The sequence below is a fragment of the Pecten maximus genome, chromosome 8 (assembly GCF_902652985.1).
Source record: "Pecten maximus chromosome 8, xPecMax1.1, whole genome shotgun sequence".
Taxonomy (NCBI): Eukaryota; Metazoa; Mollusca; class Bivalvia; order Pectinida; family Pectinidae; genus Pecten; species Pecten maximus.
Window position 1 is genome coordinate 25,261,142 of NC_047022.1, and position 25,959 is coordinate 25,287,100.

At 34.9% G+C, this 25,959-nt stretch overlaps 3 protein-coding genes across 5 annotated transcripts in view; 2 read left to right on the forward strand and 1 right to left on the reverse strand.

Moving 5' to 3' along the window:
• Nucleotides 1-646: 646 nt before the first annotated feature.
• On the forward strand, nucleotides 647-2,367 carry LOC117332230. The gene is made up of 3 exons (XM_033891115.1): nucleotides 647-833; nucleotides 1,325-1,375; nucleotides 1,520-2,367. The coding sequence occupies exons 1-3, from the start codon at nucleotides 647-649 to the stop codon at nucleotides 2,365-2,367; spliced, it is 1,086 nt and encodes a 361-aa protein (XP_033747006.1).
• Nucleotides 2,368-8,770: 6,403 nt separating this feature from the next.
• Nucleotides 8,771-18,269, forward strand: LOC117332948 (replication factor C subunit 2-like). Its single transcript, XM_033892034.1, has 9 exons — nucleotides 8,771-8,876; nucleotides 11,729-11,840; nucleotides 12,157-12,263; nucleotides 13,086-13,187; nucleotides 13,452-13,552; nucleotides 15,546-15,703; nucleotides 16,175-16,240; nucleotides 16,877-17,071; nucleotides 17,288-18,269. The coding sequence occupies exons 1-9, from the start codon at nucleotides 8,779-8,781 to the stop codon at nucleotides 17,402-17,404; spliced, it is 1,056 nt and encodes a 351-aa protein (XP_033747925.1). The 5' UTR covers nucleotides 8,771-8,778; the 3' UTR covers nucleotides 17,405-18,269.
• A 798-nt stretch (nucleotides 18,270-19,067) lies between these two features.
• The window catches only part of LOC117332946 (coiled-coil domain-containing protein 74A-like), a 31,908-nt gene continuing 25,016 nt past the window's right edge, over nucleotides 19,068-25,959 (reverse strand). For all 3 annotated transcript variants that reach the window (XM_033892031.1, XM_033892030.1, XM_033892029.1), the window contains 4 exons: nucleotides 24,916-25,054; nucleotides 24,464-24,641; nucleotides 23,370-23,527; nucleotides 19,068-21,986 (listed from right to left, as the gene is read on the reverse strand). In XM_033892031.1, the coding sequence (XP_033747922.1) occupies nucleotides 21,848-21,986; nucleotides 23,370-23,527; nucleotides 24,464-24,641; nucleotides 24,916-25,054 (614 nt within the window). In that variant the 3' untranslated portion in view covers nucleotides 19,068-21,847. The remainder of the gene's footprint in view (nucleotides 21,987-23,369; nucleotides 23,528-24,463; nucleotides 24,642-24,915; nucleotides 25,055-25,959) is intronic.

Consider the following 25,959-nt stretch of genomic DNA (forward strand, 5'->3'; position numbering starts at 1 on the left):
AGAGGTTATTCAAGACAAGATTAAAAAAGAATTACTTGCTAGACGAATAGCTGGCCCTTTTCCTATTTCGCCTTACACCAAATTTCATGTTAGCCCTGTAGGCGTAGTACCAAAAAAGGAGCCCGGTAAATATCGAATGATTCACCACCTCAGTCACCCAAAAGGGGTATCTATAAATGATGGTATAACAGAGGAGGCTTCAACAGTTTCATATGCCAACATATCAGATGCCATTTGTCACATAAAATCCTTAGGCCAGTTTTCTTACTTATCAAAAACTGACATTGAGTCGGCCTTTCGAATAGTGCCTATTCATCCAGATGACCGGCATATGTTAGGTTTTCAGTGGAAAGGGGACTTGTACTTCGATAGGTGCTTACCCATGGGACTTTCAGAGAGTTGCAAGATATTTGAGGAGTTGAGTACAGCTTTAGAATGGGTTGCGTACAACAAACTAGGGGCCTCAGCAGTAGTTCATGTACTAGACGATTTTCTGTTCATTGAAAGGACTAGTACACAGTGTCAAAGAATATTGTTAGCCTTCCAAGAAATATGCACATCAGTAGGTATCCCATTAGCCCCAGATAAAACATTTGGGCCGAGCCAGGAGCTCCCCTTTTTGGGTATTATGTTAGATACCATAAACATGGAGTCCCGATTACCTAATGACAAACTTCAAAAGGCTCTCGCATCCATAGAAGGGTTTCTTGTTAGAAAAAAGGTCACTCTTAAAGAGTTACAATCCCTAATTGGGACACTGCAATTTGCTACCTCTGTAGTCTTACCTGGTCGAGCCTTCTTACGTCGGTTAATTGACCTCACCATTGGAGTCCGTAGGTCTTTCTATCGCATCAGGCTCCACAAAGAAGCAAAATTAGACCTACACATGTGGGCTAGATTTTTGCAAAATTTCAATGGTAGACTTTTCTTTCTAGATAACAGATGGTTGTTAAGTGACAATATACAGCTATTCACAGATTCCTCCTCGTTGGGCTATGGAGCGTTTTTTAACAACCAGTGGTTTTATGGTGAATGGCAGCCAGCTATTAAGACTAAAAAACTTAACATTGCCATTTTGGAGTTATTTCCCATTGTTTTAGCTATAGCTGCATGGGGACACACGATACAGAATAAATGTATTTGGCTGTTTACTGACAACCAGTCCCTTGTCCCTGTTATCAACAAACAAACTTCTCGTGAAAAAACAATTATGGGTATGATTCGTAGACTGGTACTATTGTGTTTACAAAATAATGTTTTGTTTAAAGCGGTTCATGTTCCAGGCCACACCAATGTTTTAGCTGACTCTCTGTCTCGTTTGCAGATAGAGAAGTTCAGAAAATTGTGTCCGACAGCACTTCCACTGCCTACGCAAGTACACACACTGATGGACCAGGAACATTACCTGTTACACTGAAAAAATTATTGCTGGCCTCATTAGCTCCATCTTCCCATAGAACATATAACAAAGTCTGGAAAGATTTGAGTACATTTTGTAATTCTGTTTTACATCAAACAGTCACGCTACCTTTGTCCTATGCCACTATAGCATTGTATGTAGCATCTCTACATGAGAAAGGGTTTTCTGCAAGTACCATCACTTCCAACTTATCTGCCATAGCATATTTCCATAATATTAGTGGTTACAATACCCATGACCCAACTAAAGCATTCGTGGTAAGAAAAGCAGTAGCGGGTGCTGCTCGCTTGATGCCTCAGTATGATGCCCGTCTTCCTATCACCAAACCAATTCTGCAAAAACTGGTACATTCTCTACAGTATGTATACCCAATGCAGTATAATCAACTTTTGTACAAGGCAATTTTTTCTTTAGCCTTCTATGGTTTAGCTAGAGTGGGAGAGCTGGTTATGACTGCACAGGATAAGTCTGACAATGTTCTTCAAGTGTCTGATGTTAATATTGTTTACCAAAATAGCAAACCTTCTAGTATGCAAGTCTGTTTTCGACATTTTAAACACAACAGTTCTCAGAAGGCACATACTATCACCTTGAATACAGTCGTAACTTCATCTATATGTCCTGTTCAAGCTATGCTAGACTACCTTCCGAAGAGAGGCGCCCAGTCAGGCTGTCTGTTCCTGGATCAAAATAAAAAACCCATACCCCGTAAACATTTTGACATGGTAGTTAGAAAATGTTTGAAATTTTGTGATTTAGACAGTACTTATTATAAGGGACACAGCTTCCGCATAGGTGGTGCTACTTTAGCAGTCCATCAGGGTATGTCCGATTCTCAGATTCGATTGCTGGGCAGATGGAAGTCTGATGCATTCAAGAAATACATAATTTGTCGGGAATCTGGCAAATATAATATCGGTTTTAGTTCAAACGGGCATCTTAATTGAAGCTAGTCGATGTAGTCCTAAGCAAAATATTGGTAAAAAATGTCCACGTTGGTGTTTATATGACTTGCTGTCAGGTATGACTTTGGATTTTGGGGAGTAGATAATTCTAAAGGTAAGAAGTATGGCTGTGTGAAGTTAGCTCAACATACGACATACGACATTCAACATTCAAAAAATGCATATCTTGTGTTTTCACTAGCCAACGAGGGAACTTTTGAATGTTCAGCGGCTCGACATACGACATATGACATTCAGATTTTGAATGTTCAGCCGCTCAACATACGACATACGACATTCAGATTTTGATTTTGAATGTTCAGCGACTCAACATACGACAGTCACATACAACATTCAAATAAATTTTGAATGTTTAGCCGCTCAACATACGACATACGACATTCAGATTTTGATTTTGAATGTTCAGCGACTCAACATACGACAGTCACATACAACATTCAAATTTTGAATGTTTAGCCGCTCAACATACGACATACGACATTCAGATTTTGATTTTGAATGTTAAGCGACTCGACATACTAACTTCACATTGCCAAGAAGTATGCATCAATTACAGGGCCAAAAAAATATTATTTGAAAAAGAATATTGAGATTTGATTGCACTACATCTACATTTCGTTTGTATCCTGTTTTGATTTTTTACAGGATAGTCAACTTTCAAGTTTTGGAATATTAAAGATAGGTTGGTAAAGATGCTACAGCGCCGACAACGAATAACAAAAAGTGATCGATTTGAAGCAAGAATAGGTTGTTGCATAATTCTAAACATAACCACAGGTGTTAAGTTCTTTATGCAATACCCTTCAATCTGTCGAGTGGGCTTTTCGTTGGATACGCAAAGTATATATAGGCGATCACATGTGAAGCAACTGGTTGCGTTATTACATACAAGCGGTTTGGGGAGACAACGGCGAACATTGACGGGTCAAATGAATTAATGTAGTAACATATAAAAATGTAAAGCTTACTAAGCAGAGTCCTTGTTTCACACCCTCAATGTGGCTATACAAACATGTATAATAATACAAATAACAGATCTAAAGGTTGAAATGTAGAACAGTATGCACGTTTATTTGTTTAGGTTAAATGCCATTAATTAGTTAAGGTTATATGATTTATATCTATTTTCCTTACATGAATATTTACTCGTCTGCGAATCAAAGATCAACACGACAGCTCACTCTGGTGGGATTATAACTTTAAGTCTTAAAAACGATCATCATTAAGACACTGTTTTTTTTTTCTTTGTGTTAGTTGAAAAGTGTCTATAACGTGATTGCAATTTTATGCATTTTGTGGTAGACAATGTATATGTATAAGACTGTCTGTACTGTAGCGTCTTTAAAATACTAAATAATGTACTAAGAAAACGTTGTTGCTACACACCAAAAGGTATCTAGTTGCTAGAACATTAAACGGACGTTTACCTTGAACATGTACAAACATTGTCTCAATGCCGTATCAATCTCTATATAATTACACGCTGTATATAATCGCAAGATTTCAAGATTATTTTTCACTCAGGACACCCAAAGTGTGTAACAAGAGGTCAATATGACAAAACAATGTACATGGCTTACAGGTTAATAACGTGGAAATATAAGAGTGTATGTACTAACGTAGTTACAAACAATGTTTTCTCACTATACATACATAATGTATAATAATTACAATACAACATATGAAATAATATACTTATCTATTATCTACTTGAAATACGAAGTTTTTTTCGAAATGTTTGAGGAAATGACTCACTCTAGATAATAATGATTTGTTACAAATTTCAAACATACCTCTCATTTTAGTTAAACTTTGATTTGTATAGTAATAATTTGGAATATATTTGTGTCTAAACTCGGTCACTAAAGCATTATTACATTGAAATGAATAGTGGTATTCTTCACCAATACCTTTATGACATAATTAACAATCACGATTATTACGTGGTATACCAATCCATCTACCAGTTTCAACAGGTAACTTTAAATTTGACATTCTAAATTTGCTGATAATAATGCGCTTTTAAGCTTAATTAGATCAGACTCGATGCTAAATTGTTTTTAAAGATAGAATAGGATTGTCCACGGAACGATGTCTGCATAGTAGAAAACCAGTTTTGAATGAATTGGTCACATAAACGTCTTATGAGCAATGTTTTGAAAACAGTTCTATTTAATGCTCAAGAGTTTTGGTATATCCAAATGCTGTTAAAACCAGTATCAGTAAGTATTTGTTTTATATAGCTAAGCCATTTGAGGTCTGCAGCTTGCTTTTCTTGCATTTTTATCATTAAGCGACAGAATGTACTAGAAAGTCTGTCGCCTCCTACGATTGGTTTATACTAGAACATTAACATCCTTCATTTCATTTCAAGTGGAAATTCGCCATAAACCATGTAATTTGGTGTGCTACTTCTAACGTACAGATCCTAAGTCATAAAAATGTATGTATATCTGAATGAATTTTGATTAAGGATTAACATCAATTATTTTTTCTGTTATACAGTCATAACAGAAAAAACTGGAGTGTACTCTAAATGAAGCGGTTTATGAAGAGAGTACACTCCAGTTTGTTTTATGTTATGACTGTATAACAGAAAAAATAATTGATGTTAATTCTTATAATTTAATTTCGTCTTGTACACACCAATATATTTCACTTTCTTTGGCGAACTCTTTTCTGTAATAAATTATTACGCAACGTCATCAGCCAATCAAAAATGACGTTACATTTTGCAACGTCAAAAATTTTGTTATGGAGGTATAACAAAATTATTGCAGCCAATGAAAATGCGTGTTTCATACAAAATTAAATTATATAAAGATATTGTTAAACTAACATTTAGAATTTTCTTACAGAATTGCAAGTCGATTCTTTCAATTATACTTACGTTTTCGTATCTTCAGATAGGTTTTACAGCCATAAAGTAAAATCGGGGAACCAGCGAATCGAACAATTCAAGTTGTAAGTATATAGATAATGGAATGTTTCTTATTTTTGTATACAATGCAAATAGTGCTTTCTTCGCTGGTTCAGCTAATTTTGTCTTTGTTCTAGCAAATGAATCGTTATAGCTGAATAGTATTCCAAAACAAGGATAAGAATCCTCGCGATTGATTTGCTCATCAAATATAGTAAAGTTAAGTTAAGTTAAACTGTCGACTTTTTTTTACGTTTTTCAAAATTATAATTTTTCTCTTATTGGTATTAATTGTTAATTTCCAGTGTCCACAATAATTTTGAATACAATCAAGAGAACGTCAATACGGATCATCTGCATATAAAATAACAATAAACTAGCATATACACCAAACGTATGTTCACATGAACTATCACAATTTCTTGCAAACAAGATATGTACATTATTTTGTTAAAGGTACTCTTTTAAATCTTTAAGGTATTTAGAAAACAAATTGGTGACATTACACATAAAAAGTCAGATGTCTCACTTCCGTGTCGAAAACATGATTTGGTATTATTATACAAGTTATTGATAACTTTTACCCGCGAGAGTATAGGGCGCCGTTTTACTATTTATTCCCATTTGGTGATATCACCTATTCAAATGAGTGATATCACCTATTCGAATAGGTGATATCACTTAAGAACTTTTTTAAGTGATATCACCTATTCGAATGAGTGATATTACCGATTCGTTTCATTAAGTGATATCACCCATTCGAATAGGTGATATCACTTATTGTGACGAATAGGTGATATCACCAATTCGAATAGGTGATATCACTCATTCGAATATGTGATATCACTTAATGAAACGAATAGGTGATATCACCAATTCGAATAGGTGATATCACTTATTTGAAAAATGAATTGGTGATATCACCTATTAGAATAGGTGATATCACTGATTGAATAGGTGATATCACCTATTCGAATAGGTGATATCACTCAAGAATTTTATAAGTGATATCACCTATTCCAATTGGTGATATCACCAATTCGAATAGGTGATATCACTTAAGAATATTTTTAAGTGATATCACCTATTCCAGTTGGTGATATCACCTATTCGAATGAGTGATATCACCTATTCGAATAAGTGATATCACTTAAGAATATTTTTAAGTGATATCACCTATTCCAGTTGGTGATATCACCTATTCGAATGAGTGATATCACCTATTCGAATAAGTGATATCACCTATTCGTTTCATTAAGTGATATCACCCATTCGAATAGGTGATATCACTCATTCGAATCGGTGATATCACCAAATGGGAATAAATAGTAAAACGGCGCCCCATACGAGAGAAGAGGTTACAGTTTTCTTCATTATCCGATACGCCACACCGTATCAAACGCTTTTTTTTCTAAAATCAATAAGTGATCAGTATAGCCTTTTACTTTTAGAGAAATCAATAGAGATAAGAACATGTAATATGAAAATATTGTCAGTGGTTGAGTATCATTTTCTAAAACCAGACTGTGCTTGAGATATAAGATTAACTTCATTTGCTAGTTTATTCAGCCTATTGTTAATAATAGATGTAAAATATTTACCTAGGCACGGTACTAAAGTAATTGCTCTGTAGTTATCAAGATCATGTGTTTATCGCCTTTGTGTTCATAAACGAGTTTAATCATTCCAATTGTCCAATCTGTTGGAACTATTCCTGTATTAAGTATAACATTGACAATTTTCGAATATATAGGAAGAAAAGTTTGTAGAGTGTGTTTAATATGTTCAATAACGATTTCATCTAAACCACAAGCCTTATCATTTTTTTAGTTGATATACAGCTTCTTGCAGCTTGCATTGGAGCCGTTGATCAAATTTACATTTTTCCTATTCATCAATGTACATTTTATTCCTTATATCAAATTAAGGTGTAGTTGTGTACATCAACATCTTTGAGGTAATTAAATTCTCTGTTTCTTGACATATCTACCAAGAATTGGAATGAGAAGGTTTTATGCCCTAGACAGAAAATGAATCAATTTTTTTCCTAAGTTTCTAAAACCTTTGTTTTAACAGACTTTAAACTATACTTTAACAAACATATCTACATATACAAATATGTATACATGTACGTGTGTTATATAATGTGCGTTTATATAGACGATTAAATATATAATATGTATATTGCTACATATGAATATGCGTATGTATCAGATGATAAAATACATAAAAGTAAAAAAAAATACATAACAATTGAATAATAACAAAGCCACAGCATGATAATTAGAACAAAAGCTAACGAAAAATAATAGAGACAATGCCTTCCTGTGTGAGGCACTCTGTTGTAAAGTGGAGTGAACCTATCGCTCTCAACACTGGCACTCCTCAACACTATACTGGAACAATAGAATTATCTTTTAAACCTAAAAAAATCCTACGAAATATCGGGACGTAAGAGTAGATCAACTTGAATGTGAAAATGATAGAAGACGAAAGCAATAATTAATATCATGTTTCAAAATATGTTATCGTCGCACTCCTTAAACAGCATTAGCTATGATTACGACTTAGCAGGTATTAGAAGAACAAGTGACCAAAACAGTTTATTGCATTTTTGCCAGTGAGATATATAGAGGATATTGAATGGTTTCCTGTTTAATATAACATATATTTCACGAGTATGACAGAATATCGATATTTTCACGAGTGCGAAGCACGAGTGAAAAATATAGAAATATTCTGTCATTTTTCTGTCTTTTTATTGCATTTCATAAACTTAAAAACAAAATTAAAAACATCGAAAACATCTACTGATAGCACATTTTGAAATTATATTTTTTGAACCAATGAAATCGACTTGATCGACCGAAAACTACAAACAAAATCTGGACGGAACATAACACAGGCCTCTGGTTAGTATTTATAGAAAACAAGTATATACGCCTAAATTAATATTAGGCTAATATTTTCTGTTCTATATAATAATAACGGAGACGCAGACGCCTAGTTGTCAAATCCGTATCGTCTGTTTTCGAAGTTAAAAAATACATTGACAATAGATCCAATAACAACACCATAAACAGCCTTCTCACGCCCGTACCAGGAGTCGCAATTATAGTCATCAACATTGACGGCTACTGCTTGAGCTAAACTAGTGTGCTGGCTCTGTTCTAACAATGTTCATGTTTTCGTTTTTGCAGTCCAAACAGTTGGACCGGGTGTTATTCGTTTATGAAATAAAGACGGACCTGGTGATTGTATATTGTTTTCAGGCGAGCCTTGGCAAAGACTTCCAAGGCCTGTATTAACATTTGCAGGTCAGTCAAGATAAATGATTTAAAAACTGACGAACCAGTTTGTCCGCATAAACGAACCGTGAGGCCCCAGTGGTTTTGAGAGTTTTCGTACAGGCCCACGGGGCCTTTTTGTAAGGTTACCTCCCTTTACATAAACAAAAATTATCGCGGGAAAATATGGCGGACGTAGAAGTAATGGAAGTGGACACTGTCGAGTCAACAAAAACTAAACCTAAAGCTGGAGGCAGCTCTGGATCAAGTCATGAGCTACCATGGTAATGATTGAGTCTAATATGTAGTATTGATAATTTTAAACACGCATACAGAGCACTTGTAAGACCAAAACTTGAATACTGCTCTTCCATTTGGGACCCACAAATTAAACCAAATAGAAGATGGCCTACAACGTAGAACAGCACGCTACGTAAACAACAGATACCACAACACCAGCTTAGTAACAGACATGATATACAAACTACAATAGTCAACACTACAAACATGTCTCCTGCACACAAGAATGTTTGTTTACATAATTGTACATCAAGTCGTAGGCATAAACCCAACAAATAATACTCACTCCTGTAGTGCAGATCCTCGAACGAGACATGCACATCATCAAGGATGCATACAGACAGATAGTCCGAATTTCCTGAATATCTTGCTAGGTAGATGCAGCTTGAAAGGCGACATTAACACCAGAACACTTCGGATTAACAAACACATATATATTATAGCCTAGCTGCTACAAAGGACAATTAAACATTCATTCTTTCCACACACAATAACGATGGAATCTCCTTCCAACAGCAGCAGTACAATGTACAACACTAGAAGACTTCAAGGCACACAGTCACACATGCCCTTGAAGCCTACATCACAATAAAACACTTTTATCCTTTTACCTTTTATCTATACCCTACACAAAATGTAAATAACCCCATTCACGCCTCTGGGCCAGGACCCCTGAGGGTATACCGGTAATCATCAGTTAATGAGTTATGATGGCACCCCGGCCCGTAAAATTGAAGGTGTCTCTTTTGTCGGAAATTTATTAACACCAACATTCTGATCATATCGATACTGTAACCATTTGACTGTTTCATTTAATTCCCTAGTGTCGGATTTTGCTAATTTGAGCAGTTCATATCTAGATCATAACATCCCTCCCCGGACCCTTACCAGTACAGTAGACATGGGTACACATCTTTTGGCCATTCATGATCGGTCACAAGCTGTTATCGTTGAAATCCATTCTGTAGCCTGGTTATTTAATACCTCCACCATTCTGGGCTACCCGTCGATCGTCCTGGTATATATGAATTTATGATTCGATAAAGTCATGATCAATGCCATGATCATTTAATAGGAGAGAAAGAATGTAACAACCTGACCATGACTCAATCCTAGGACCTCCGAAGGATGGGCATGTCTAGTCTTATATATATATTTTTTTAATGCAGAAATACCTATATATAAAGATGTATATAATGTATTTCTGGCAATTTTTATTATATATAATATAAGACTTTAGACATGTCCATGTGGACAGAGGCTCTAACCGACATTCAACCCAGTCTAGATCAGCTACATTCCCAATCACCATCGGTCGATCTGTTCTTTATCATGTATAACATGAAATGTTTCTTTTAAAGTTTTAAAGATGGCATGTTATTTGACGTTATTGATCAGAAGTTGATCATAAACTTGTCACTTCATGTCACATACAGCTGTTTGGATTTTATGTAAATGTGAAACTCTTTGAATCTGGTGTGTTGATATTTTTTGTGTGCCAACCAATGCAAACCCCAAACAACAATTCATGTTACATGCAAAGTGCTATAATGACCAATATACCATATTATAGGTAGCAGTGTACTGTAAAAATTCTGAAAAATAAATAAGGCACATGTTTTAGATGTGTTAACATATAGCCATTTAACCCTACACATATATTGCCTATAATAAAGTATATATCTTTTTCATCTATACAACATTTGAAATTTTAATACCGTACTTTGGGATATTATTATATTTTATTTGGCGCCTGGGGTGAATGAGCCAAAATTAAACACACCAAAATTTCACGAAAAAAATTGTCGGAACAATATCCGGATTATAGCAACTGTCTTTCTCCGTTCATTTACTACATAACCATAACTAGCTTCCGTTATCTGTGTTGATGTGTGTTGGAATATTGTTTTCTTATCAAAACGCCTCAATAAAAGTATGTTTTCATCTGAATGCGTCATAAATTTCATTCTCGTTTTCATATTGATTATTGTATTAGCTGTGTTCAAGGACAAGTCGCGTCTCGATGGATCGATTAACTTGTGTAACTTACAAAGTGAAGACTGTTTTCCTGTGCAACCAGGTGAGACGAAGTGATCAAATCCTGTAACTTAGCCACAGATCTTTTAATCCCTTTGTACTTGTCCAAGCGACATGGCTTCTATATATGTAGACTTCGGTAGCGTAATGAACAAGCATTTCAATTACATAACTACAGGTAAGTGTCAAAATTTAACACACATGATGATAAATGCCAAAATTTGACGCACCAATATTTAACCACCCTATTTGGAGCAAAAACGCCAAAAAATATCCCAAAGTACGGTACTGCTCTGAAGGATAAGTATTTAACTTATTTTTTCTATGTTTTTCAGACCAGTGAATACCATGATAACAACTTTAAAAAAAATTAAACATTGCAAACTATCATATTTGACCCAAAATGACACAATTCTCTACACAATTTTTTTTCTGAAACCTATTTGAAATTAAATATCTCTATCCCAAAGACAAAATTAATCTTGTTTTGACATATGTTGTACATTAAGTTTTTCTGCAATCTTACTGTGATTTTGAGCCACCATTTTTCACTGTAGACAAAAATTATAGATTACCATTGATGTGTAGACATGGTATTAACCTTATCTTAGATTTCTTCACACTATGAATGTAGGAGCTAGATCTAAACCTCGGAATATATCTCTTCAAATGTTGATGTATAATTTTGACTGATTTTGATGAAAATCAAATAGCCATGGATGCAGGACATTATATTACTATTGACATTTGAGGCCAAAGATAATTGAAAAGATCTTAATTTCTTTTCTATTCCCTTCAGGGTTGAAAAGTATCGGCCAACAAAATTACAAGACATAGTCGGAAATGAAGAAACCATCAGTCGACTTCAAGTGTTTGCCAGAGATGGGAATGTGCCTAATGTGATCATTGCTGTGAGTGATCTTAGCTTACATTACAGTTAAGAAGTATTTGTTGCTCTAAGATAAAGATCTTGATTCATATTTTTGATTGACTTTGAATAAATAGTGTTCCTAGATTTATTTTTGTTTGTACAATTTCATGGTCATTTTAATTGAAATCTGTTTTTCTGGTAAAAGTAAGTTTAAGTTTTCAAAAGAACAAGAGTTTTCAAAAGAAGACGATTTCAAACAACTCCATCTTGATATCACAGATTATTTTGGAAAGAGCCGGTCGGTGACTTCCCAAAATTACTCATTTTTGTCGCTGTATTGCTATTTCCACTTCCAGGGTCCTCCAGGAACAGGAAAGACAACAAGTATACTGTGCTTGGCCCGAGCCTTACTAGGACCCTCCTACAGAGATGCTGTGCTGGAACTGAATGCTTCTAATGACAGGTATAATAGCAATGTACTGTGTAACACAGAGATTAAATTTCACAGGAACATAATTACTAACTTTAGTAGATTCAGTAACCTCTATGATTCCATAACTAATAAATAGTGTACATGTTAGCTTTATTGGTTCACTCAAGTAAAGAAAATTCATTTATTCATCGTCAATAAAAAAAATCTGTTATCCTTTGAAAAACACATAGTAAGATATACGATTGTGTTTTAATGTGTTTCGTGAAACTAAAACAATTGATGCCAACAATTTGTCCTCTTAGTTATTCTTACAGATGTTTTATTCAAAGGGTTTCAGAAAATCCTTAAACATCGTAGTAGATTCTTCGATGCATTCTCCTACTGTCAATGTACATATATTTCATAAAATATTTCATGTATGCTGGAGTTCAGATACATCTCGTAGAAGGTGTGACTATTGTTTTAATTTTTCACTATTGTAATACTGTTGCTAAAGGTGAAAACACTATTTTGATTGTTTAAATATTGTGGCATATGCTATCGCAACACTTTTGGAGACTTAATATAAATTACCTGAGTTTACATGACATTTCACTACTTGTTGGTTTGTAAGAAGTGTTTCTAAGTCTAACAGGTGCTAATTTAAAGCAATAAATACTGTTTTCTTGTTTCTATTGCCTTTTTCTAAGAATCTGAATTGTTCCCTACTTATAAGCTTTTTGTCTTTGCTTTAACTTGTCATAGGCTGCTATATTTATTGCTGGCTAGCATGTACACGACTAAGAGTAAATCTGCATTGATTCCTTAACTTGCCACTTTATATATTACTATTTGTTTGTCTTTATGTTACAGAGGTATTGATGTGGTGAGGAATAAAATCAAGATGTTTGCCCAACAGAAAGTCACACTACCTAAAGGTCGCCACAAGGTTATAATCCTTGATGAAGCCGACAGGTACAGTAGTTAAAAACTTACAGAAAAAACATTACTTATGTTGTTCTGTCTATTTTTGTGCAAATAGGATATGGTTGATTGTAGTGGATAATATGTGAACTTAATCAGAGTTTTTGAGTAGTTTTGTTTTACTATATGAATGTGTTAAATTATTAACTCTCGTACCGTATTTGACCTAATAAGGGCGCCCCCACTGTCAATTACCCGTGCCCTGCGCCCTTATTAGGTCAAATACGGTATGATGAAATCTTATTTTTTTTCCAGCATGACTGATGGGGCACAACAAGCCATGAGAAGGACAATGGAAATATATTCCAAGACAACACGATTTGCACTTGCCTGTAACGCATCGGATAAAATCATTGGTAAATTGTATTTAACTTCCTCAATATGACACAAGTTTCCGAAAATCCCCCAAGTATATTCCATGACAGTATTATTGTTGATCCTTTTTAGCTCGTCTCTTCGAAAAAGAGTGAGAGCTTATGTCGTCACTCCGGCGTCAGCGTTGGTTTTTCAAATGTTAAGTTTTTGGTGCAAGTGTTGAAAGGCATAGTAATTTATGGTAATATGGTCCCTGTGGGGTTAAACTATCCCCCTGTTTTGGTTTTTGGTGCAAGTGTTGAAAGGTATTAATACATCACTTTATAATTGTACTAGGGTGCTGATAATTGGCAGTAGAGTCCCTCTGGAGTTAAACTATCCCCCTGCCGGAGTTAAACTAAAAGATTTTTTTGGGAAAAAACCAGAATTTTGAAATTTTTGGACTTAGAATATTTCTGCGTTAAGTTTTTGGTGCAAGTGTTGAAAGGTATTAATACATCACTTTATAATTGTACTAGGGTGATGATATTTGGCAACAGAGTCCCACTGGAGTTAAACTATCCCCTGCCAGAGTTAAACTAAAATATTTTTTGGGGAAAAACCAGAATTTTGAAATTTTTGGACTTAGAATATTTCTGTGTTAAGAGGTTTTAATACATCACTTTATAATTGTACTAGGGTGCTGATATTTGGCAATAGAGTCCCTATGGAGTAAGACAATCCCTTCCTGGAGTAAAACTTTTAAAAAATTGGATTTTTTCTTTTTAAATCTGTGTTTTTTTGTTTTTAAATCTTTGGACTTTGTGTTGTGAGTGTTGAAAGGCATAGTAATACATGGTATTAGGTTCCCTGTGGGGGTTAAACTATCCCTTGCCGGAGTTTTTTTTTTTTTTTTTAATTTTTGTGCAAATGTTGAAAGCTATTAACACATCACTTTATGATTGTACTAGGGTGCTGATATTTGGTAAAAGAGTCCCTATGGAGTTATGCTATCCCTTCTTGGAGTGAAACTGAAACTGAAACAATGTGAAAATGCTCACATTAGACAATTTATACCGGGCCACATTTTTCAAGGGAGACAACACTCATAAGGATAATATTTTATCAAAAAATTGAAGAAATATGTCCAAAAGCAATTACATTTGTATTTAATATGTTCATTTAATCTACAACCGCATAGCTTGTCTCCCGAATGTTTGTCAATAAATAATTTATATATATATGAATTGGTATGGTTTTGAAAATTGCATGAATTCACAAAACACAATCTGATCAAGTAAACAATATACATATTATTAATGCAATTTGCGAAACCATTCCAATCAATATATTTTAATTATTTATTGACAAACATTTGTGAGATGAGCTATGCTGTTCTCCAACAGCTCTTGTTGAATCTGTACTCTGTGCATGCACTGATATCAAAGCCATTGTCCGTGTGGAGATAGTCAATCATTTGTATCAGCTAGCTTGGTCTTTTTGTATCAGCTAGCTTGGTCTTTTAAGCGCTTTTAACTGCTTTTCATCAAACGCTTGAATGTTGGCAAGCGAAAAGCACGAGCCAGAATGTGGGACAATTTTTTACGGTTTTTAGCTCACCGTTACGAGTAACCGAGGGCTAATGCTGTCACCCCGGCGTCGGCGTCAGCGTCCCACCCCAAAACTTTAAAGTTTTTGGGGTAAGTTTTTGGGGTAGCTTGTAAGTCCAAAAGTATACACCTCATGCCCTTCTATTTTGGATTATACATTTATTAGAGGTATAGGAGTGATGTTATGGCAAAATAATGCAGAAAAAAATTGTGAATTTCCGGACTGGTGAGTACAAATAACGTTACGGAAATCTGTTCCCATGCTATTCCGTCCGGACTGTGAGTTTTCCGGACTATCGGCGTCCGGATTATCGTGGGCCCACTGTATATGACCCTGGTAAGATACAACTGGTGAGAATTTCTCTGGGGTCCCAGATTTGATACCAAGTGGAGGCCTCTGTTACAGTATACATGTAGTTTGAATAAATGTACCTGTTACTTACAGAACCAATCCAATCCAGATGTGCTGTGTTGCGGTATTCCAAGTTAACAGATGCTCAGGTTCTAAAACGATTACTGGAGATCTGTGAGCAGGAGAGTGTTAGCTATACTGACGATGGAATCGAGGCCATTGTATTTACTGCGCAGGGAGACATGAGACAGGTACATTGTAAAACATTGTACACCAAGTTCTTTTGTACCTGGATAAGATACTAAGGGTGAAAATTTCAAAAATTAAAAGAAGCTTGTTTTGTTTTTTTCTTAGCAGATATTCATTAGAAATTCCAATGTTGTTGTGAATGTACGTGACAACCTGACCTCTCAGCGAAGGTGTTTATGTCACCTCATCCCAAATGTGATTTTCAGCCATGGATGACTACAATCGGCGTAGTCTACACTTGGTTAAGCTCGTATTAGGACATATTTTATGCACCCATACTTATGTGATCGTAGACTACACCTGCCATTGTCGGTAATATATATATTGAGTATATAACATTGTATATTCGGTCATCTTTCACAACAATATCATATTCCAGATGAAACTTTTAAAGTAACCAGTGTAATGGCAATGTTGATTTAAAAAAATTTCTGGATCATTGAATCACTATTATTCACTGGAAACTGTTGCAGGCATTAAATAATCTGCAGTCCACACATCAAGGATTTGGACATGTGAACAGTGAGAATGTATTCAAGGTAAGACAAAGTGGTTATTTTTGAGTCCCAATATGAAATTTCATGTATTTGTCCAGTCATTCCAATTGACACAATTTAAATTGAGGTCCGATTCGCTGTCATTCAGAAATGAAACTGGTACTAATTTTTCACAGCAGTTCTTTTTGTCTAGCACATTTTGAGCTTTTAAGCTCACCTGGACCGAAGGTCCGGTGAGCTTATGTCATGGTGCGGCGTCCGTCCGTCGTCCATCAACATTTGCTTCAAATCGCTACTAGTCAAAAAGTTCTTATTGCATTTTGACCAAATTTGGTTAGAAACATCCTTGGCAAAAGGGGATCAGATTTTGCATAAATGGTGACTCTGACCCCCAAGGGGCTGGGCCAAATAGGGGAAATTGAGGCAATTCCTTGAAATCGCTACTAGTCATAAAGTTTTGAATGGATTTGAACTTAATCTGGTCAGAAACATCCTTTGGGGAAAGGGAACAGATATTGCAAAAATGGTGACGCTGAACCCCCAGGGGCCAGAGGGCGAGGCCCAATAGGGGAAATACAATTTACAAATGAGTACCAGGAAAAATGAAATACTATATATACAAAGAGATGCCATAACAGACTACATTTAATAAGGGGAAGTAACTCGTTTCCTGTCTAGGTATGTGATGAGCCACACCCTGTACTAGTGAAAGACATGCTGCAGCACTGTGTAAATGGAGCCCTGGAGGATGCCTACAAGGTCATGGCTCATCTGTGGAAGCTTGGTTATTCCTGCCAGGATATTATGACTATTGTGTTCCGTGTGTGTAAAACACACAGCATGCCAGAATTCCTCAAACTCGAGTTCATCAAGGTCAGTCTTCATACATCAAGTTTAGCTCATTAAGTTCACTTAAAAACAAATCTGTGTTTTATTTTAGTAATTGATTTATTTTTATAACGAGATAAAAACAGATCAGAGGTGTAGTTGTAATCTATATTTTGTTTAAATGTATATATTTGGGTTTGGGTTTTATGGCTACTTGTCACAAAGTTATTTACTGTCAGTCTGATGGTTTATGATTTACAGGAGATAGGCTACACACACATGAGGATAGCAGAAGGTGTGAGCTCCTTACTCCAGCTCTCAGGGATGCTAGCCAGGCTTTGCAAAATATCAGCGACACCAAATTCACTTGGACAATGATCTGAATTTCCTCCGCACTAGAAATCAGTGACCTCTGACCCTTGCAACAGTGTCCTGAAACATGAGTTACTGTGTTGAACGAGGATCACAAAATGTGTCATCATTAATGGTCCTAATCGCTGTTCATCTGACAGGAAGTGTCAATATTTCCTAACTGTGTCCTGTAACTCTAGAATAATATAGTCGAGCTAAGGCCTACAAACAAGTCTAGAACCAGATTGTGACATACATGGAATCATATAGACAAGTTGTGGATTTAAGAATCAAGTGTCTACTCATACATTATATTATATCCCCAGTGATGATTTTACAGTTTTGTCATGTTAGCTGATTAACTGAACAATGATAGGGGTTACAAATCTGCCCTCCTCTATCAGGGAGGCACTACTTATACAGTAGTCATCAGGTTCACACGAGAAACACCATGTTGTTTATTGAAACAGAAATATGATTAGCATCATACATGGTTGATATAATTATTGAATTATTAGATGAAACCATATCAATCATCTTGATGTTAGATTTACTTTGAACTAGTGCTATCTTAATAAGACAATGTATACATGATAAATCAGCTGTCACTCGGGATAAAAAATCAAAGACAGTCGTTGGCTGACATCGGGTGTTGTTCCACCCCATGGCATTGATGTGAATCAGGATATATTTACATCACCTAAACATTCTACTGTTCTCAGCAGTATATGTGGGACATTTGGCTGAAATTGGCGATGTATGTTGACCATTTGTGTTATGTTGTTATTGTGATGTCCTTTATAGCATGATATTGCCATAGAGTTATACATATTGACTTTGTTTCTAAATTAACATTATGCTATGGCCAAAATAGATGAATGAATTAGTTTTATTATTCTTGTTTCTTATACAGAACAACCATTTCATGGCAGTATCATGGTGCGACGCTCATCCATTCATCTGGTGTAAGCTTTATGTTTGTCTTGGGCTCTTCCTCAGTTTGAAACAGATTTTTCTAAAGAGTAAATTGATTTGACAAGTTCGGAAAAAGTTAATGCCCTTTGTGACTTCTCAATAACCAAGAGACCCCATATTGGGCGAGTAGTATCCTGGAATGAAGGGTTACAAAATTCATTCAAATGAATTAGCCTGGCCTACTCATTTATTTCAATCAAGTCGTTATCAGGTTAGCATATGCATAAATGACCTAAATCAACTTCAAAGTTGCAATAGAAGCAGATGAGCGATACAGGCACATTGTGCCTCTTGTGTAGAAATCTTATTTTTGAGCATAATTTGTTTCATTTCCATTAGAAATGATTCAAACTTGGTTAGAATTACATGTATTAATATGTTATAAAAGTTTGATGGTGTGTACATATTGACCCTGGCCAACACCCAGGGACTGAGGGGCGTAGCCGAAAGGTATCAAATTGACTGAAATTTCATCTCATTAGCAAGATGATGTAGAATCAAATACTTCTCATGGCAGAGGCCTTCAGGTTCCTAACCAAAATTATAAAATTTTCATGGCCTTGGGTTTCACATTATTTATAAGATAATTATGTTTAGACTGGGGCAACTGTTACGGCCTATGAGCCTCTTACTGATATACACGTAGCTATAGCCCATTGCCCTTTATATTGTTGTGTTGAGAATAGAGAAAAAAGAAAAGGCAGGACAAGCAACAGGTATCTGATATGAATACATTTAATTTGATTTTCATTCTATTTGAGAAAAAAAAATATGAGAAGATTGACAGAACACATTGTAATTATTATAAGTATGCATATAATAATGTATGAGCATGTTTTCTGTAGAAATGCCAGTACATACACACAAACAACATACAATGCCAGCAAACACTGCTCCCATATATACCACATCACTGGAGTTTCAGCCCCATAAATGTATCGGGATTCTGTGATATAATGTTTCACTAAGCCCCTCCAATCCACAGCCCACCCATTTCCGAACAGAATTTTTAAATGTGAAAGAAAACCTTGTACATCTGGTGTCTCCTAGATGTATAAATGTATCATTTCTATGAACTTTGACCCCCTAGATTGGGTAGAAGGTAAATAAACCATAGTACAGTTTGAATAGAACATTTATCATAAATGCTATAATTGTGCATTGCATCAATTGCTTTTCAATACATGCATATGGTAGTATTTAATTATGAAAATAATAATAAAAAATTATGCTGGAGTATATATATTAAGCAATGCACACAAAAACAAAAACTAATTTTGAGAGGAGTCTAGTTTAGCAAACAGTTCATCACAGAGTTGGCAAAATACATGTACATGCAGATTGAAATATGGTCACTCATCCAAGGCCTATTCTATTTGCTAGTCGGTACAACGGTATAAACATGAGCTGGATTTACACAATACAGTTGTGTCCTTCTTCCATACACTAGGCAGTCGAGTATTGAAGCTTTAGTGATAAAAACTTGTTTTTGGATTATTGTTAAAACTACAGGTATTATACACTAAATTAATCGAACCTATACTGATTATACCAGAACCAGTCTTAACTCGTACCCAAACCTCTGGTCACAAAAAATCATCAGCATACTCTACTCCTATAACATAAGAGGCCGCTGGTCGGCTCTTTTTCTATCGGATATTATTTTGCCGACTGCGACACGGCGCCTGTCAAAAGTATCTCGCCGTGTAAAACCTCTAACATTGTTGGAGTACAGCATACTCTGGAGTTGGTTTGTGAAGGAATGTCGGATTATATTCGTGGGTCTGATTAGAGAAAATACTTGGGGTGTAGGATCAGACAGTTGAAGAGCTGCTTACTAGAATTTATTTTTAATTTGATTTTTCTTTCTAATGTCAAAACATATTAATACATACATCAAGAAATTACCTACACATGAACCTTAAACATTCAGCAAACATATGAAATTAGGTGACTTTGTATGAAAGTTATATAATAACTTTCTATAAAAGTACATTTGTATGTATACTTGGGGTGCATGATATTCAGAATCATAAAATCTGCTTTCAGAATATAGCTACACACCGACAGATACACAACCAAAGAGGATTCATCCGTACGACAACATAGGACTAGCACTTGGCAATAGATATATACACAACCAAAGAGGATTCATCCGTACGACAACATAGGACTAGCACTTGGCAATAGTCTTTAATTGAATAGATAAAAAAATTACCTTTACATACAAATACATGTATTGTCTCACATTCTGCATATAAATCCAATCGCTTCAGATCTCTTGTACCAAAGTATGGCTAGTGTAATGAAGAGAATAGAAAAATGCCTAATTTATATAGATAAAGTAGTGCTGCTAGCTATGAACATAACATTATGATCAACTGAAACCTAACAGGAATTTAATTGTAGGTCTGCACAGGGATGCATATCGGCTACAATCCAAGAATATACCTTAAACATGAATTGTTTTGCACTAAAATTCAGCACATTACCAAATTTCAACAGATAAGTGCAATAATGAATTTGTTCACCCACATTATTTGATATGGAAATAGTATGTATAAAGTGTAACGAGCGCTATCATAATTTGTATCAAGTGCAAAATGCACTTAAATATGATTGCTGCTAAAATGATATTAAAGCTAAAATATGTTTACAATATTACATTTAAGTATATGCTGTGGCTTAACTGGATTTTTCTCAATAAGTAAATAAACTTTGAGAATTAACTTTTTATCTTCTGAAGTGAATTTGGTTTTAGTGCTAGTCTACATTTACATGTCATCAACTTTTGTCTTAAACAACATTTTATGCTTAAAAGTTTCTAAAAATTGTGACTCACCATTTAATCTGCAGCGAAAAAAAGTGATATACAGTATATATCTGTAATTCCTAATCTATTTTGAAACGTGATAAAATTTCAGGAAGAATCTTCACTTAAAATATTGAAATACAGGAGTTGTATAGGTAAATTCAGTTAGAATAGTTTAGGCCTGCCACATCTGATTATGATCAATGTTAGATGGGGGAACACAGGGAGGCACGTTGGACATCATGGCAATGGTCAGAAAAACACTGATGGAAGTTACTTCCCTTCTTTCCCTAGTAAACAACACAACATACAGACATCTCCTATTATCAGTCTCCGACGACAAGAAAAAAATTGTCAAATGTTTAAAATATTGTCTTTACAATAGTTTTCTCACTCCATAGCATGGTAATCTTTTAAGAGAGAAACATCGAGGCACACTTTGTTGAGAATTTCCACCATGTGTCATATACAAATGTGTGTTTTCGTACCTTTGCTCAGGGTGACAACTTAAATCTGGTCACACATTACCCAGGAATTCATTCAGCAAACATTACAGTTCATTATTACACAGCCTCCAGCAGTATGACTAGTCTACTTGCCAGTGGTTGAGGAATTCCTTCAGTAGACCTTATCTGGGTACGTTGTATACACAATTATCTCCCTTTACCTAGAATGCTGACACATTAGGGTAGAATTTCTTTGTGTAGGCGAGCTTTCTGAAGTATCTGTGTACGTTTACGTCTCTCTATTGCTTTGTTACTGACTGTCTGCTTCAGAGCCGGTAAATTTACTGTATCTCTTTGGATATAAGCAATATCGGGTCTGAAAATTAGATAATTTTATGTTAATGTTACTGGCTTATATCAAATAAAGTTGTCAGTTTTGACTCTTCTAAAGTAATATGAGTATTTCATATTACACAATTTCATACAAATTATAACAAAATAAACTGTTATAATGCTATCATATGCATGTTACATATTGAACTATAACTATAAATTTCAAATAAGTCCAATGCAGTTGAAAAAAGATTTTGGTAGACAGCATGTGCACAATGTATAGCCGTTTCAACTGAGCAAATGCTTGAGGCGTATTTCATGTGTATCAAAGTAACAAGCTATGTCCTATCCAATACAGGACATAGGTTATCTCTGTACTGAAGAGAACTGAAGGTGTAAAGGGCCAGGATTTTACCACATGTAATCATATTCAATAACAGTAACACTACCACATCTTAAGTTTGTATCAGAATTTGTTTTGAAATAAAATATTTTTCCTCTGCAAAACAATCAACTAAATCACATCATGAGGAGTTTATGAAATAGATTTGAATAAATTTAAATAATTACAGACACATTTAAATTTTAATTGCTACTACAGATAACTTTAAATCAATATCATTCATTATAGCTGATTATTGTCATATATACAAAATCAATCATGTTGATCGAATGTTCAAAAGTTAAATATGAAAAGTTAATATGTCACACTACAGGTTTTGGGGGGAATATTATTTACAATGATTAATTATTTCTTGTTTCAGAAATTATTGTTATGCACAAAATTAAACATGAGTGTCTATAATATGATTTCAGTGGAGTCATACATAGCTTTAATTAACAGGTAAATCTGAAACTCTCGTTGGTCTTTTCTGGGATACCTATGCAACATTTAGGTGATTTGTTAAAAAGAATTGGGGAAATTTGTTAGATATTATACAACAATTATCATTAATATTGGATTAAGAAAATTTCCCTGCAGAGAAGATGAGAAATTTTAGAAGTCAGTATTTGTCAATGAGGATACAAATAACAATCTAAATGGGGTGTCAAATGTTTTCACAAGGTATTGGAGGATGTGCAGTGCTAAGCTTAGAAAATATTTGGATTTTTTTTTTTTTTCCAGATTTTGTATCTAACCTTTGAACATCAAATCTAAATTTGTTGGGATTACATTTGGAGTTTATTTGACCACCGGCAAGCTTCACAATCATTGATTGCATGCAAATGTTTAATCAGTAGAAACTTGAAAGTCTGTTTTCCATGTCCAAATTTTATTTTTTTTATACAGTGTATATATATATATAAAGAGAGAAAGAGAGAGAGGTATAGTAAAATTAGAAACTTGCAGATTAATTAAGCACAAGCGCCTTCTCTATATTGAATCGTATACACACATATATACTGGGCATATGATTCTGCTTACAATTTCCTGGAAGGGTTTTTAAGTTTGGGAAGCGCCCTTTTCTCTTCCTTGTCCTTAGCATCATCTTCTGCAATGTAAGCCTTGGCAAGCAGGTAGGCATCGGGCGTCCACTTGTGGGAGTACAATACATCGCGCAGGTCTGACTTAAGACGTTCCAGCTGTTTAAAACACCAAATTTTCAGTTGGCAAGACAAAGATATATAAATAACTGTTGTGTTATTATTTGTTTAATGTAATTTATGCAAGTGATATTTATTTATAATTTACAATGTACAAATTAAGTCTTTCCATTTCGTGTGTCCATTATAATTTATATGCATAAAACATTTAATGATGAGAGTACCATCACCAAAATTATTCTCATAAAGCGTTCCATAATATGAGATGTTGGTCTCACAACTGATATGTCAAACTATAGGCATTCAATGGTTAGTTTCACCCTTTAAACAAAGATGAATAAAATGGTCAAATGTCTGAAGAGTTATGACCCGTTATATGAAAACCTGTTTATAGTGACCAGTTACCATAGCAATCAAAATTTCAAACAAAAAAAGTCATATGCACATCTACATATGGTCTTTTATATTTATACCCCCACAACGAAGTTAGGGGGGGTATACTGGAATCAGGTTGTCTGTCTGTCCGTCGTCTGTCTGTAGACACATTTTGTCTGGACAACTCATCCTAAACGGAAGGGCACATTTTAATGAAACTTCACACAAATATAGAGGACCATGTGAAGATGTGCATCTCACTTTCTTTTTCCTCAAAATTATGGTTGCTATGGCAACTGGTCACTATATTACTGGGTTATCTTAGTTAGCCTCTAATTAAGAGTTCCAATTCACCATTGACTCGTGCAAATTGCGGGGGTATTAGTCAGCCATCCTGGCGACAGTTCTAGTTGTGTTAATTTAAGTTTCATTGGGATTTCTTCAGACATTTGTGGACAACATCCAGACAGAATGAATCCAGTATACCCCCCCCCCCCCAACATCATTGTGGGGGTAGCTACTCCATCAAATTAGTTATCTTAGAATTACGAAAAATGTACACATTCAGCACTGAATGTCCTAACAAAATATCAATGTTACCTCATGTGTCTGCTGCTCATTGATGGACTGAAGATGGCGAATGACGACCTCACATTCTGTCAAGGTCGGAGGATGATTAGGGTTGCTGAAGATGTTGAGATTACCAGTGGCGATTTTCTCAGCCATTGGACCACCACCCTGGGCTACTTGATACTGTAGACTCTCAATCTTAGCCAGTCTGAAAGTATACATAACAAGTGACATACTGTATATCAACATGTTTTACTTATCATTATGTTTGACACAGTGACATCAAGCAGAATGACAAAGTGTAAATACACTGACATACTGCAGAGCGACATACTGTAAATACACTGTGACATTATGCAGAATGACAGTGTAAATACACTGACATAACACAGAAAGACAGACCCTTCCACACGACCAAATACTGGGAAACTCTGGCAGGTTTTACTAACAACACACACCCTTCCACACGACCAAATACTGACTGTTTTTTCTTGTGTTCCTCTTCCTGTTCCAGCCTCTGTGTTAGGAAGTTGTTACGGTTTTTGAGATCACGAAGTGCATGTTTTAGTTCCTTTATCTCCTCCTCCAGAAAGATGATCTTCAGCTCATCTAGTCGATCCTCTGTTACCAAAGAAATAAAGTTTTTTATGCAGTTTTTAATTTCATCTATACATTAAACATTTTTATATATTCAATATAGGTATGAACTAGATAAGCACAATTTTTAATAAAACTAGACTACAGGTTCAAATTTTGTAATCTGCATTGTGATTTCAATTATATAATGAAGTTTTAAGTTTGAATTCAGTTTGTAAATCAGGAGCAAGATAAATGAAAAATAAACAAACATTTGGTGTTTCATTAGATTATAACATGTACGTATTAAGTTTTCATACTCGAAATGTACAGTCATCTAGAAATCATTTTGTTTGTGTATTATTCTAGAATTGATGTTGAGATGGACTTTAATGATTGGATAATATACAATAATTCATATATGTAACAGTAAGCTAAATTCACTTGATTTAAAATTAAAATACAAGAAGAGGGATTTATAAAAGAAATTTGAACATCTCCATGTTCTCTTATCTTAAATATAATATTTTACATATAAAAACATATTGTTCTTATATTTAATGGAGCTGAAAGTCAAAGTTGAAATAAATAGATCACACTTCATCGAAGCGCAGCAGATTCCATGTTAATCTTCGCAATACAATTAGAGCTAGGAGCCTGAGTTTCGCATTCTAATCTAAATGAGGCCCAATAAGGGGTGTTCTTGCAGGGTCATAACTATACACACTGAAATGATGCCAGTGTCCGATGTTCATTTTTTAAGACAATACCGATATCGGGAATACCACCGGTATCAAGTGATCAATTGTAATTCATATTGAAGCAAGACATCTTCACACACTTTCATATCATTCGATTTCCGTTTTTTGTAAAATCATTAAATATCCCGTATTAGGCCCCACCACATGGCGAAGCAACAGAATGCAGGTCGATCGTGAAGTGCAGTAAAT